General features: G+C 35.1%; 2 protein-coding genes across 3 annotated transcripts; one reads left to right on the top strand and one right to left on the bottom strand.

The window, feature by feature from the left end:
• Positions 1-857: 857 nt before the first annotated feature.
• LOC107039404 (ATP synthase lipid-binding protein, mitochondrial) lies at positions 858-6,800 on the bottom strand. Of its 2 annotated transcripts, none has more exons than XM_015258994.2 (5): positions 6,645-6,800; positions 6,058-6,139; positions 5,842-5,943; positions 3,628-3,733; positions 858-1,906 (listed from the first exon to the last, which is right to left on the bottom strand). In XM_015258994.2, exons 2-5 carry the CDS (start codon positions 6,100-6,102, stop codon positions 1,743-1,745), a joined length of 417 nt encoding a protein of 138 aa, XP_015114480.1. In that variant the 5' UTR covers positions 6,103-6,139; positions 6,645-6,800; the 3' UTR covers positions 858-1,742. The 2 variants fall into 2 exon arrangements, with proteins under 2 accessions (XP_015114480.1, XP_015114479.1); XM_015258993.2 differs by having other exon boundaries at positions 6,676-6,800.
• Positions 6,801-6,827: 27 nt separating this feature from the next.
• On the top strand, positions 6,828-15,790 carry LOC107039402 (juxtaposed with another zinc finger protein 1). Its single transcript, XM_015258985.2, has 5 exons — positions 6,828-7,198; positions 9,051-9,233; positions 12,357-12,468; positions 12,577-12,717; positions 14,951-15,790. The coding sequence occupies exons 1-5, from the start codon at positions 7,099-7,101 to the stop codon at positions 15,393-15,395; spliced, it is 981 nt and encodes a 326-aa protein (XP_015114471.1). The 5' UTR covers positions 6,828-7,098; the 3' UTR covers positions 15,396-15,790.
• The last annotated feature ends 46 nt before the right edge of the window (positions 15,791-15,836 follow it).

Here is a 15,836-nt window from a genome sequence, read left to right as displayed (position 1 = left end):
TCCAACAAACCTTTTTGCAGAACTCAATTCGCTCTACAAAAAAGATTTACTATTTGCCTTAAGGATATCCAAGTACTTAGGCTATTTTTTCTCCAGTAAAATGCTTTTCTACTTTTGTAGTCGAGCCTCACAGCTTTCATTTGAGCCCCATTTGACCCTAAGTTTCCGGACATTTTACAAAGATTTTATTATTTAAACTTTGCTGGTCTGAATTTGAATCTTGATATTGAACTGTTAGAAAACATTATAAAAATCTGAAGAAATTTTAAAATGTTTACTTTTGGAGGAAGATTGATGAAATAATCAAAAAGTTTCAATTTTTGAAAATTATGAGCCTTTTCTATAAATAATTTATAAACAATCAATTTTCTACCATAAAAATCATTTGTTCGGAATCGTAACAAATTTATTCATATTCAGAATTTTACCATAAATCGATTTCATGCCTAAAAAAAGGTTTCCGCAAGTTTAAACAATTTTAATTATTTATTTATAAACAACGAATGTTTAAAAAATAATAATTCTTTGGAAAATGAAATTTGAATGACACTGAATATTCATGATTTTTTTCAATTTTTCTCACGCAATTTGACTGACAAATTTGATGACTGAAAATAGTTGAATCTATAGTGTGGTCTGTACCGAACTGTAAAAGATACTTGGATATCCTTAAATCCAGAGATATTCATTGAAAACTGCCCAATTGTCGAAATCGACTTAAACCGTTTTACGGCTTCACTCAACTACTGAAATATCAAAGTTGAATTACAAGTGTTTACCCCAATACTACTGTGCATGAAATGAACCCCAGTGCTTAACTCTCTAAAGGATAAATTCAATCAAGTATGCCCATTAAATAACATTAATCTCACGACATGAATGTTTATTCGATAGTCACTGTACAGATTCCTCGCAAAGAGTTACCGTAGAGAATAATCGTGCGCACACGAGAGGGTCTTTCAACAATGATGAGTCGTTTCGGGTAACAAAAACAGCGAGAATACAGTTTCATTTCAATGATCTAAAAAATCCTTCCAACGATTGATCGACCGTACACGCGTGGAATCGGTGCAGATTCACCAGAATAATATTATTAATATTATTCCGATTGCTCTGAGAAACGTACGTATTTGTATGGGCTAGTAATTGTAGTGAGGCTGTTTTTGAAATTGATATTGTTACCTTAATGAACAATTTTCATTAACCTATTCTCGATTCTCTCAATACAATGAAATTCAATTTTCTTTTTGTTCAATTTCTTCTTTTACTTCAATAACAATTGTGAGTTACGCTACATGATTTTTTTTTTCATTCGGTAGGCCATGAAATAATTACGAGCTTGTGAGGCTCAAAGTGGTTGGAACGGTGAACGTGACGGTAGCCTTATGATTTAAAATAAATCGTCAGTGATCGTGGCATCGATGTTATTTTTTGTCATTTATTAAATTCAGTGTGTTACAGCCTCGTTTTGATGTCCTTAATGCGTTAAATGAGAAGAAATAACACATCAGCTGCACCGTCTCGAGCCCCGAACGAACCAATCTCGCCAGATGAATGAATTCATTGACTATTCCTTATTTATGATTGAAAATTCATAACGGCATCCTTAATGATTTCATGGACTCCCGTGGACCACAGACAGCAGCCTTCTTACTATTGTTTCAAGCGAGAATGGACGCTGCCTTGGCAGTGACGCACTAAAACTATCGGTAATTCGTTATGGAGGATGTTGGTTTAACGGCTTAGAAGGCGAACAGGAGCAAGAAAGCCATCATAAGACAGAAGAGACCCATGGCCTCGGACAGGGCAAAGCCCAGAATGGCGTATGAGAAGAGCTGCTGCTTCAGGGATGGATTCCTGGCATAACCGATGATCAGTGAGCCGAATACGGATCCAATTCCAGCACCTGGGGAGTGGAAAAATTCATCAATTCAATTCTTGGACTGATTGAGAATGTTCAATTGGAATATTTTTGTGGGAAATTCAGGAGTGGAGTTTTAGAACGAGATTAGGTAATTTCACTTGAGTGAGGTTTAGGGGATGGAAAACGGTTTTGAAATGAAGACCAATCGCAAGATTTTTGTGAAAGCTTTGCGGGGAAAAGCCATTATAAAAGTATTTTTGTTTCTAAACGGATTTTTTTTAGTTCACTAGATTGAATCATTGATTTTCTTTTTGGTGAGTATTTTTAAACCCAATGGTGATACCTGAATTTTTAAGAGGAATCAATTTTGAGGAGTGAAGAGGAGTGATAGGCACTGCCGAAAACAAAATGTGAATAACGTTATTTTAATAGATATGTAATAGTTATATAGGTGCTATGAAACGAATTCCCATTATTAAATTAACCATTAATCAATTTTTCAAATTTTTAAATAATTTATCAACCAATAATTGAGGGAATTAAATCGCCCATGAAGTTTTCATGGCCTTTTTTCAACCAGAGAGAAATCTACAGAATAAGAGTCATTTTAAAAATCAATTCTTTCAGAAATTTTCGTATTTGTGAATGGTTGATTTTTCAGGAGGGCTTTTTTATTGAGGAAGGGTAGATCAATGCAGAATTTCTCTCAAAAGTTTTTATATTTTTCGTAAATTTCGAGATATTCTTTAACAATTTTTTCAACTAACTGATGTTTTTTAAAAATAAATTCTTAAAAAACTAAAACTAATAAAACTAATTCAGTAGCGAAGTGGTAAAACGGTTTAAGTCAACTTATCTCCCACTTGAGTTTTTGAGGAATATTTCCGAATCCAAGGGAGATAGCGAAATTTTCGTAACTACATTTGTTATAGCTTTCAATCGGCTCAACAAAAAAGGTTATACCAAAAATTTTGCGATCTCCCTTAGATTCCGAGATATTCATCGAAAACTGGTCAATAGTCAAAATTAACTTTACCGTTTTACCACTTCGCTACTGAATTGTTACCCTAGCTGAATATCTTCAAATCTATGGAATCCTTGTTTAAGAACCAGTTTTGGACATTAAAATTAGATCCACGAAAAAAGTCCTCACAATTTTTTTCATTACAGGTTTTGCTGACAATTTTCGAATCTGTGAAAGATGGTGGACTTTTTATAAGGCCTTTATTGTGGAGAAGAATTTCATCTACGAAAAAATGTTCCCAAAAGTTTTCATGTTGCTCGTAAATTTTGACATATTCTCCAACAACTGATCTTTTTCAACTGAAATTTACCTCTTCTACTTTCCAACTCCACAACTGAATTCAAGGATCACAGGAATTAATGGTAATAGCTAACTTGAAGGAAGGGATGAACGTCGTGGATAACTCAGAGAACAATCGACAACAATCAACTACATGGCAAACAGTAAAAGGAACGCAATCATGAGGCAAAAGAGTCCCATGGCTTCGGAGAGGGCGAACCCAAGGATGGCATAAGTGAATACTTGATTCTTGAGGGATGGATTGCGTGCGTAACCTATTATCAAGGAGCCAAAGACAAGACCAATGCCGATGCCTGGAAGTTTGGGATGGACAAGGAATTATTGTGTTATTAGACATAAAGGTTATGTAATGGTTGCACAAGTGAGGTTTTACTCAGTGGAAATTCATTATTAATGCATGGGATTACGAATTGTCCAATAGTTTCGTGAATTAACTCACCAGATCCAGCGACTCCGACTGTGGCAGCGCCAGCGCCAATGAATTTGGCGGCCGAGTCAATGTCACGGCTGAGGGCTGAGGTCTGGAAGTTGCGGATGACTGGCGACTGAAGTGAGAAAAGTTCCATAATTATAAAACTGGAACACGGTAAATCAATTAATTTGTTGTTCATCTCATCAGTACAATTCCGTGCTTAGAATATTGTCATCTCATGTTTTCAGCACCAAATTAAAAATTATAACTTAAGGCCTGGGTGTACTATCTTTCGAACATTATCTCGATGTTTTTGGTCATCTTTCGTCATCTGAAATTGTCAACTAAGTCCTGCATCATGCAGAAGTTTTGAAAAATTATGAATGAATAATAAAAAAAAAGTAGAATAAATTCTTAATTTTTTCAAAGAGCATTTGTAATTTATATTCAGAATAAGTTGAATAACAAGAAATTGAAAAATGTATCTGATTTACGGTGACAAATGGCGGCCTGTCACCCAATATCATGCAGGGGGAAGACTGATTTCGTAAATCTTTTCCCACACTGCGCAGAGACATTTATTACGGAAAAGGCTCTTTGAAAAAAGTTGTAATATTTTGGAGAATTTTTTAATCACACTTTTATCACATAAAAAGGGCAGATGACTACATACCACTGTTTTGAAAATTAAGATACCTAGCTGTCACTTCCTATGAGGAGTTAGTGTTTTGTTATCCACCATGGAAAATGACACCTAATAGAAAATTTGCCACAGCGAATCAGATATTTGTAATTTTCAGAAAAAGTTCAGCATTTTTTCAATTTTTTTTCATCATTCCATCATAATTTTTGGGAATTTCTACATGATGTACTACTCAACTGACAATTTTGGATTACGAAAGATAAAAAAAATCCAGATAACATTCGAAAGGTAGTACACCCGGGCCTTAATTTGGAATATTGAGTCACAGCCTCCCTTTATTTACCATTTTCGCTATATCGCATTCCGATTCTCCTATTCTTAACGTTAAAAACGTGAGATAATAACCTTGCTCGAAGAAAATCTTAGTAAACGCAATATTAAGAAAGCAGAATTATTCTATTTTCTTCTGACTCAAATGATTTGGACAATTATCATTCGTTTATTCATTTATGTTCAATGGGATGGTATTCATTTCTCTTTTGTTCGTTAGGCGGGGTTCATGAAAGTTCGACACATGCCGATTATACTCATGAAATCCGCCTTAATTTCTCCATTCGTTCGAGATCTCCGCCATGTTCGAGTTCTCATTTTCGATTCGAGATATTCTTCATGCTTCATTCAGAAAGGACGTTCATAACTTAGATACAAAGTTATCAATTGAGCTCAGTGTGGCCCATTACAGAGAGGGAGTGATTCTTCCCACGCGGAAAAAATCCCATTTCAATTACAATGCAATTATTCATTGAGGTTTCAAGTAAAGTCAAGTGCCCATTTTACTTCACTCACTCCTTAATCTTGAAATTTGAAAAATTGCATCATAGTGAAATAAGAAGAAAACATTTCAATAATTCGTTTGCATAAATAGGGAATAGCACCTTAATTATTGCAATTTTTATAATTTTTTTGCAAAAATTTATCTTTAAATGAAATAATTTCATCAGAATCGATTTTCCCCAGAATGGACTTCAGCTATTTGAAAAAATATTTCCACTCACACGTGTATCGACGAATGTCTAATTAATTTTGGACATTATGTGAGGAGAGATTCTCATTTTTTTAAAATACCCTTAATCTGAACCTGAGGTGTAAAAATAATTTTCATTAATGATGAGGAGAAGATACAAATGACAAATGACTAATTTTGAAATTGGAAGAATTGGATTCCAGTGTAATAAATTGTAAAAGTTTCAGTGATTGGTTTTCTGTATTTTTGGAGAAATGTATTTATCTTTAACATTACTCTATTGAACGAATGTATGATGATAAGATATTTTCAACTCAAATAATCCCATCAGAATGGATTTTCCCAGACTGAACTTCAGCCACTTGAGTGTATTTCCACGCAAACGTGTATCGCCCAATGTCTAATTTATTTTGCAAATGATGTGAGGAGAGTTTTCTCAGTTTTCATCAAATCTCAGGCTGGACCTGAGATGTAAAAATAATTCTCATCGATGATGAGGGAAAGACACAAATGACACTCATTATATAACATTCGTCTCATCATTATGCAATTGTCCTCATGTGAATCAACTCACCAAGCACACTGGAGTCTGCCTTTGGCTCTCCTGGAGACTCTGGCTCTGGTTGATCACAGCACTGCTGAGAGGACGCAAGTAGGTTTTGCTACTAGCGACGATCTGCAAAAGCCATCAAAACCACGTGAATATCATGAACGACAAAGTAGGGATTATGTAATGGAAAATAGTTCAGCACCACTGAAACACTAAAATGGATGAATTTTGAGTACTCACAGCCGACCTGGCGACTGGGGCGATAAATCGAGTGCAGGCGAACATTTTGACGTTGATTGGTGAAGTCTGACGACTCGAATATCTGGAAATACCCAACAAGGAGGGACTATTACTTTTCAATAAATTCGAGAATATTTTATGTGAAAAGTCAGGCTGCGCATGAGAGACGAGTCACCGTTGATATCCCCAATGGCCACTAAATCCAATGGTTCTTCAACCCAACTGGTTACGTAACACAAAAAAAAAATGAAATTCTCGGGGGCTGTTGATGACAGATTATTGAGTGAAAAAATAATTGAACTTTGCGACTTTGGGTCGGGTCAGGGTCATACCCGGAGTCTACGAAGTTTAGTTCAAGAGTACGAAACGTGTGAATTGTCGGCAACACCATAAAATGGCCGAATCCCCCCCGTGATCTCGCCGTTTCCGTTTAACGCGGCACCAACTGATACTCAATTTTCGATTTTTCGCTATTTGTGACACGCCAGGGGTGGTAATCAGGGTTAATCGATCGATGAGGGGCCACACAGTTGATTTTAATCCTCTGGGGAGTTTTTAACGATTTTACCCCTTATTATTTTACTCACTTGCCAGGACAGCAGGGCGCTATGGACTTACCAAAGAGCAGTGTCGAGGAAAAGGTAAGGCGACCCGGCCTTTGGAATGTTGGATTCGTGAGTGAGGGAGTGAACGGAGGGGCGATGCGCCAGCCTATCGTTGAGGCCACACAGAACGGAACTCGACGGCTTTCGTTCAATCCACGAATCACCTCTTACCGAGCACCGTCTCCCTTTATCGACCAACCGAATTTAGCCGAGCGTATTTTTCGTTCATCACTTGTGGTCAATTGAGCGTCTGAATTGTAATCGATCGACGATTTTGTTTTGTTTTATTGACAAATGAGTGGGGGCCGAGGGGGAAATTATTCATTGGGGATTTTTCGAGGACTTGTCGGTGAATTTCAGAGGCAACTTTGATTTTTTTGGACGCACTGGAGATCGCAACTTGACTTCGGTTATATCGTTCAGTGAGAGAACTGATATGGCCGTATTTATGCTCAACGTCTGTAAATTTAACAGTTGTGGATTGACGTTCAAGAGTTTGGGACATTTAATTCAACACATTGAAGAGACACATATCGGTAATGGGTGGATTTTAATTTGTTGGGGGGAGTTTTTGGGGGGGGTTTGGGGGGTGACAGTGGGGTGGGGTTGAGGTTATGGGTGACTTGATTTCCTGTTGGGAATTTCGGGAGGTTATCTGGGCCCAGGGCTTCAGGGGGTTTGAATGATTTTTTTGATTGGGAGAATTTTGAGTTTTCGGGGGATGACAGGCTTCGGGGGTTCTGCTGGGGGAGAGATTAGGTGTTCGGGGTTTAGTTGCACACGGGGATTTTCTTAGGAACTTGTCTTTTGTTGAGAATAGGGCAGTCGAAAATGGGGGGCTTGTCGCGGATTTTTTGACGTTTGAATTCGGTCCCTTTAATTTTGAAATTTGAAAAATTGCACTCGTTTGAAATGAATTGGGAATATTTTAATAATTTGGAGTGCATGGATGGGGGATTGTACCTTGATTGCAGCAATATTTTTGTTTTTTGGAGAAATTTAGAGATTTTTTAAATATTGGAATTGAACAACTGTTATGGGGATAATAAATTCAATTAATTTAAATTAATCTAAATTAATTTCATCAAAAGGGATTTCTGCAACAGGAACTTTAGATATTTCAGAAAATATTTTCACATAAAGAAGTGGTTCATTATTGAATGAATTTAATGTTCTTTTTAGTGAATGAATCAATTTTGGGCTTGGCGAATATTCATACTCGAATATATATTAAGAATGTCAAATTGTTTGGTTTTGGTTTGTCTAATTATTATGTTTCTGTTGGTGGGGAGATTAGTTGCTCAGGTTTATTTGCACGCTAGGATTTTCTTATGGACGAGGGATTGTGACTTCATTGAGCCAATACTTTTATGCTTTTTGGAGAAATGTATAGATTTTTTAAATATTGGGATTGAACAACTGATATGAAGATAATAAGTTCAGCTCAATTAATTTCATCAAAAGCAATTTCTACAGAATAAACTTTAAACATTTCAGAACATATCTTCACATTCAAAAGTCGTTCTTTCATTAAATGAATTAAATGTACTTTTATTTTAATGAATTAATTTTTAATTAATCGAATATGTATTAAGAATGTCTAATTGTTTTGTTTTGTTTGTCTAATAATTATGTTTCTATTGGCGGAGAGATTAGTTGTTCGGGTTTATTTGCACACTGAGATTGTCTTTGTAACTTGTCTTTTGTTGAGAATAGAACAGTCGAAAATGGGGGGTTTCTCGCGGATTTTTTTGTTTGAATTCGGCCCTTTTAATTTTGAAATTTGAAAAATTGCACTCGTTTGAACTTAATTGGGAATATTTCAGTAATTTGGGTTGCATGGATGGAGGATTGTACCGTGATTGAGGCAATGTCGTTATTGTTTTTGGAGAAATTTATAGATTTTTTAAATATTGGGATTGAACAACTGTTATGAAGATAATAAGTTCAGCTAAATTACTTTCATCAAAAGGAATTTCTGCAAAATGAACTCTAGATATTTCAGAAAATATCTTCACATAAAAAAGTCGTTCTTTCATTAAATGAATTGAATGTACTTTCATTTAAATGAATGAATTTTTAACTAATCGAATATGTATTAAGAATATGTAATTATTTTGTTCTGATTTGTCTAATTATTTTGCAACATAATGTGGGAAACAAGTTTTTTTGGTTTAATTTTTTTCTATCATTTTTGTCTTCAAGTCCTTTTTAAAAGAAAACAACTAGTTTTTCTTTCAAGTGAACCTTAATAATTAATCTAGAATTTAATGTCATTGACATGATTTTGTGTAAATGGTTTTTCCTATGCAAAAATATTCTTCACAAAGTATTTTTCGAGAATAATGCAAATACTTTTTATCATAATGCAAATTTTATCATCAACAGATTACGATCCACTTGTTGTGGAGCAATCAGAGCAGCAGCAGCCTGCCTGTATACCCCTCAGTTATGCCCTTCGTTTCTTGACGGACGCCACACGACAGGAACTGCTGAAGCCAATCAATCAAGGACGATCTAGTCAGACAACAGTTACCAACACGAGTCGTAACAAAAATGTTACTCCAACAGGTGAAACGACGTGAAAGTATCCTTGACAATTTTTATGATTGCAAGAAGTTCTCAGAGACATAAAAAATGGAAATGAAAATAGCTGGATGTGGAAATTTTGAGGAATGACAGTAACGTTGATCAAATAGTCAGAAGACCGGACATTTCGCAAAATTATTCCAACTTCCTCAGGCTCCCGACATCATCAATGTCTAGTCATGTTACACTGTTGGGAATAATTGATTGGAATTTCATTGACAGGGCTGTAATAATTTCCTGGAGAATAACATTGAATTTAATTTAAGAAGAGAAAACACTAAATTTACTGAAGTGACAAAATTGAAGAAGTTGATTCAAGAAATTAAAAAGCAGGAAGATGAGAAGTCATGTGAATATCCACTCAAAATATGAATTTTCAGTACAAAATTACGTTAAATTTTAATTAATTGAAAATTCAAAAATCTATTTACCAGAATTTTCCTGATTACTATTTTCCTGATTCACTTTCAAGGGATAATTGGATTAAAATGTACAGTTTCCATTCATTTTTCCATCAAAGTTTGATTTTTCAAGACGAAATTCCTTTCAAATTTCATTGAAACTATAACGTCATGAAAGTTTCCAAGAAATATACGGGGGATTTCAACCTAAAATTTTGTATTCTTAATGATTTTAATTTTGCAAATTATAACTCACCTCATGTACACTTGTGCAAAGTTCAAATAATTTTGCGAAATGTCGAATCGTTCGACTTTTTTTATCCACATTATTTTTATTTATATCTGAATAATCGGCCTTGCGGTCACGTGAGATTATAAGAAAGATTAAAAACAAATTCTAGTCATAAATCAGCCGGCGTTTCGGTCCATATGCGAAACCTCTTCAGGGCTAGTTTATTTCAAGCTGCAGAGCAAAAAATAGAATAAGCCACATTGTCAGTACGGACGGAATATTGGAAACTAAAAAAAAAATAAGATATGAAATACGTTGACCGTTGTGAATAGTCCTGCCATGTAAGTGACCAGGGTTGGGTCGTTCATTGGAAATCCTAGTTTTCTACGGTACATAGTAGAATATTGATAATTTACCTGATGGTAAAAAAAGGTAAATAGCTGATTGAAAACCCTCTAACCTATCAGTTCTCAAGAGGGTCATACCTTGCGAGGGTCAAATGTCGCAAGGGTCATACCTCACGAGAGTCAAACGTCATCAGGGTCCTATCTTCCGAGGATCAAGCGTCGCAAGGATCATAACTCGCAAGGGTCAAACGACAGAGTACAGGCAGGACAATCTCAAGGATCAACTGAGAGAGGCAAACAGGACACGGGTCAAACGGGAGAGCTTTCTGATATATTTCGCTCGATATATGATCGTTTCAGTAGCGAAGTGGTAAAACGGTTCAAGTCGATTTAGCCCTCAGCTGAGTTTTCGAGGAATATCTCCGAATCTAAGGGAGATAATGAAATTTTTGTAATGACCTTTTTTGTAGAGTGAATTGTGGGCTGCAAAAAAGGTCATGGCGAAAATTTTGTTATCCCTCTTAGATTTCGAGATATTCATTGAAAACTGACCAATGGTGAAAATCGACTTGAACCGTTTTACCGCTTCGCTACTGGTTTGACCCTTGCGATTGTCCTGCCTGCGTCTCCTGGTTGAGCCTCATGATCATTGGACCCTTGTCATTGTCCTGTTTACCTCTCCTGGTTGACCCCTGCGGTCTCGTACCCTTACGAGGTATAATACTTGCTACATTTGACCCTCGCGAGGCAAAATGGGAGAGCCTTCTGACTATTTCGCTCTATTTATGATCATTAGACCCTTCGACGTGCGACATACTTCCTCCAGCGATCAAAAAGGTCTAAAACCTCTCCGGGGAGTTATTGTGATTACCAGTGGTATTTTACTCCCCAACCCAGTAAATGACGTTAGTGTTATTTCTCCAAATTCCCTGATTCCTTTACATTAGGGGGAGACCGCGGTGAAATTTGAAAGTCTCGGCTCGGCCTTAAGAGCCATTGGATGACTTTTGATATATGAAGGGATATATAAAAAAGTGAGAAAAATTTCGGACCCGAACGGTTTTGCCCCGTATATCCACCAAAAATGTCATTTTTCACGTTTTTAGCTTAAAAATGCTCCTTGGACCACAGTTTTCATCCGATTTCAACTTTTTTTTTTTAAATGTTCGCTATACTCCAACGAACAAACTCAAGTATCCGTTTTGCTTTATATTTATTAGATCATGAGAAAATGTTTTTCTTTAGTTTTCATGTTTTTTCCTCTTATTAGCAAATGCTAAAATTCGTTGTTTCCCGCACATTTTTTTTTTTAATATTTCGATTACGTATGATTACAACGTGGAATAACGAAAAACAACTAATTTTAGCATTTGCTAAAAAGAGGAAAAAAAATAGAAACTAAAAAAATCATTTTCTCATGATCTGATAAATATAAAGCAAAACGGATACTTGGGTTTGTTCATTGGAGTATAGCGAACATTTAAGGATGTTCGACACCCTTTTAGCCAAAATTGACGTTGTTTTCATTTTTCTGGCAAATTATCGATGGGAGTGACGTGAAAAAATATAACGATTTTGTGGTTTGTCATTCTTTAATGGCTCACGAAGTTGCGTAGTGGTGCGATAATTTTCATGCGTTTTTTCTACAGTTTTGTGATTCTTTTTAAAAGTTTAGAGAAAACGCAGGAAAATGTTCGCACCACCTTAAAATTTCGTCAGTCATTAAATAATGACAAAACGCAAAAACGTTATATTTTTTCACGTCAATTCCATCATAAGTTTGCCAGAAAAATTTAAAAAAACGTGAATTTAGGCAGAAAGGGTGTAGAACATCCTTAAAAAAAAAGTTGAAATCGGATGGAAACTGTGGTACAAGGGGCATTTCTAAGCTAAAAACGTGAAAAACGACGTTTTTAGTGGATATACGGGGCAAAATGGTTTGGGTCCGAAATTTATCTCACTTTTTTATATATCCCTTCATATATCAAAAATCGCCCAATGGCTCTTAAGGCCGAGCCGAGACTTTCAAATTTCACCGCGGTCTCCCCTTAACTTATCACCAAGAAGATGATCTAGACTATCAATCGACAATCATTTGTCCGGTGGCTGACACTCCTCATTCCAGGAAGCGAAGCTGAAGAGGGCGAGGACCTTGTCAGTGAGCCGGAGGACAGCAACGACTCGTGGACAACGTCAGAGGAATTCTCGTCTGACTACATACTACGCTATGGTAGCAGGTACATGAGGCGCATTTGAGGGAAAAGAAAAAAAAAGCTTATCTCTTTAGGGAGAGAAAAAAATGGTGATAAGCTGGCCAAAATCACTATACGCTTATTAATTCCCAGGGTAATCAGTCAGAGTGTGACAGCTCAGAATAATAATGCCGACAAGCCGTTCGCTTGTCCAGTACCTGGATGTAAAAAGAGATACAAAAATATCAATGGAATTAAATATCACTCCAAGAATGGACACAAAAATGATGGCAAGTATGTAAATAGTTTTTGCACCTCTTCTTGTAGTTCGAATTTTAACGAGAAAAAATTGTAACAACAACACGAAATGGATTGCTTCGTCGTGAAAGATTTATTGCACATTTTTTTCAGTTAGTTTGGTTGGAAAAATGAGGTAGTGTGGTCGCAAGTCTGTTTCGAAAATAACAATAAAGAAAAATAGAATTATTTTGAAATGAACGTGAAGATTAATATTCATTTGAAACGCGAAATGAATTATGGAAATTTGATAAAAAATGTGAGATATGTAGTTTTTTTATTTTAAATAATCGACAAGTCACAGGCAATGGCGGACAAATTTGCATTATGACGTCACAATGCTTCTATTAATTCTCATTCTTTCATTGAATAAAATATGTGTCTGATAGTTTTCATCCAATTTTCATATCAGAAAAAAAACATCCAAAACTTTAATTGATCATTTAATACAGATAATGATAGCAAATTGAAGATTAACGAAGAACAAACTTCGTACCCAGTATAATTAAGATCAAGTTTTTGGTATTTTTATAGTAATTAAATTGCAAAAATAACTGTAGGTGAGAATAAGAACTAGGCGAAGGAGAGACTGTGCAATGTAGCAAAAAATTAATTCAAAATCTCAATTGATCATTTAATGTAGATAATAACAAGAACGTGAGGAATCGCAATGACGCAGGATATTTGAAATGGAAGTCAAGATTAAAAGGATATCCAAGTATATTTTACAGTTTGGTGCAGACGATACTATAGATTAAATTGCGTGAGAAAAATTTGAAAAAACCATGAATATTCAGCGCCATTCAAATTAAATTTGCACAGAATTATTATTTTTGAACCATTCGTTGTTTATAAATAAATAATTGTTTAAACTTTCGGAAACCTTATTTTTTCAGGCATAAAATTGATTTCTGGTAAAATTCTGAGTATGAATAAATTTGTTACGATTCCGAACAAATGATTTTTATGATGGAAAATTGATTGTTTATAAATTATTTATAGTAAATTCTCGTAATATTCCAAAATTGCAATTTTTTAATTATTTCATCAATCTTCCTTCAGAGTAAACTTTCTAATTTTTTTTTCAAATTTTTAAAATGTTTTCCAACAGTTTAATATCGATTCAGACCTGCCAAGTTTAAATATTAAAATTATTGTAAAATGTCCCGAAACTTACGGTCAAATGACGCTGAAATGAAAGCTCTAATGTTCAACTACAAAAGTAGAAAAGCATTTCACTGGAGAGAAAGTAGCCAAAGTACTTGGATATTCTTAAAGAAAATAATCGTTATTCCTAGTATGAAAATTATGGGCTCTTTGGTATTTTCATAACAATTAAATTGCAATAATAGCAATAATAGGCGAAGGAAAAAACTAGTCAAAGAAGAGCCTATGGACCAACATCTCAATTCATTTTTTTCCAATTTTCACATCCCGCAAAAAAAATTCCTGCAAAACCTCAATTAACCAATTAACACAGTTAATAACAACAAAGTGAGGATAGCAGTGACACAAGAAGTATAAAATTAACGATAAAATTAATAAAGTCAAACTCCAATATCCAGTATAAAAAATTAACTGCCCCTTCTTATTTTTATAATAACTGATATGCAATAATGATACCCTTAAAGAAAATAATCGTTATTCCTAGTATGAAAATTATGGGCTCTTTGGTATTTTCATAACAATTAAATTGCAACAATAACAGGCGAAGGAAAAAACTAGTCAACGAAGAGTCCATGGAACAACACCTCAATTCATTTTTTCCCATTGTCACCCCCCCAAAAACATTCCTGCCAAACCTCAATTAATCAATTAACACAGTCAATAACAACAAAGTGAGGATAGCACTGGCCCAAGAAATATAAAATTAACGATAAAATCAATGAAGTAACACTCTAATACCCAGTATAAAAAATTAACTGCTCTTTTTTACTTTCATATAAAATAATAGATATGCAATAACCAGCGAAGAAAAGAACAACATGAACAAAATTCACTGAATTTAATTAGATATGGACTGCAATAGTCCGCTGACGTTTCTAAAAAAAGATCAAGTTTCTCCTCCTCCTCCTCCCCCTCTCCCTTCACCATCAAATAGCTTTCAATAGTGACCATACTACTTTCATAAAGCCACTTTATCTTTTTTTCTCCTCCTAATGACGAAACTGTTCAATCAACTCCGCTGATTTTCCTGTTAAATATTTTATATGAAAGAACTGTTTAATAGGATTCGTAAAGCCTTCAAATGTTCATGTGGAAAAAGCTACAAAACTCCATATGGTCTAAAGAATCATGCATCAATCCAGCACAATGGTTGTACAGCGTTGCAATTGAAGTCTTCGATCAACACAACAAAAGGATCAAAGGCTGGTAACGATAATGAGAGTAGTACAGATACCGTTGTCATTAAAATTCCAAAAGCCAAGATAGCAGCAATCGAGGATCACGGCTACATAAAGTCCGATCGTTCAATGCTGTCTGAGACAGACATCGAGTGTGACAATGATCTTGGTATTCTCACACCCGCATCAACTCCACCATTGCCTGTCCAGAGTCCCACGAAGATTGATCAACATTTGCCGACTCACACGAGTGTTAAAACGCTTCAGAAGTATCTGACGGCTGCGCCGTCTGCTAATAACTCACGTCGAAATATTAAAAACGAGTACTAGTCAAGAAATGAACACGATTAAGTAATAATACCATGTTCCAAGTTTAAAGAATGAAATTTCTTTAGTAAAGCTATCAAGTGTGTCTCTTTCGTTGAGTAGGCAATGCAATTGTTCACTGTTCTTATCATTATCTCTGATTTATCATGTCTAATTTGTCTTGAATGATAATCTTCCTGTCTTGCCAGCGAAAAAGTGCACTTAAACTCTATTTTATCGGCTTCAAGAGAGTTTACTTTCTCACTATTGAAGTGACAATTTAGATAATGAACGAAATGAGATACTCCCCGGTAATATTGGCAAATTAATGAATAGTTAATAATTTGTTATTACATGGATAAAGAAAATAAAATCGGTTATTGTAGCAATTTTGTTACGAAACGAATAAAAATGCAGAATGCAGTTGTGTTTGACTGTTTTTTTTTCTCTTATTTTTGTCCATTG

This window comes from Diachasma alloeum, unplaced genomic scaffold (genome assembly GCF_001412515.2).
Source record: "Diachasma alloeum isolate Michigan unplaced genomic scaffold, Dall2.0 Dall_scaffold_00299, whole genome shotgun sequence".
In the NCBI taxonomy this organism is placed as follows: domain Eukaryota; kingdom Metazoa; phylum Arthropoda; class Insecta; order Hymenoptera; family Braconidae; genus Diachasma; species Diachasma alloeum.
This window is presented reverse-complemented; position numbering and strand designations above follow the sequence as displayed.

Bases quoted from the DNA above. Each gene is read 5' to 3' on its own strand.
- LOC107039402 (XM_015258985.2), top strand. From the start codon at position 7,099: ATGGCCGTATTTATGCTCAACGTCTGTAAATTTAACAGTTGTGGATTG. The intron at 7,199-9,050 runs GTAATGGGTGGA...TATCATCAACAG, and splicing joins CATTGAAGAGACACATATCG to ATTACGATCCACTTGTTGTG. The intron at 9,234-12,356 runs GTGAAACGACGT...TCCTCATTCCAG, and splicing joins CAAAAATGTTACTCCAACAG to GAAGCGAAGCTGAAGAGGGC.
- LOC107039404 (XM_015258994.2), bottom strand. From the start codon at position 6,102: ATGTTCGCCTGCACTCGATTTATCGCCCCAGTCGCCAGGTCGGCT. The intron at 5,944-6,057 runs GTGAGTACTCAA...TGGCTTTTGCAG, and splicing joins CCCCAGTCGCCAGGTCGGCT to ATCGTCGCTAGTAGCAAAAC. The intron at 3,734-5,841 runs GTGAGTTGATTC...TTCTCACTTCAG, and splicing joins GGCAGACTCCAGTGTGCTTG to TCGCCAGTCATCCGCAACTT.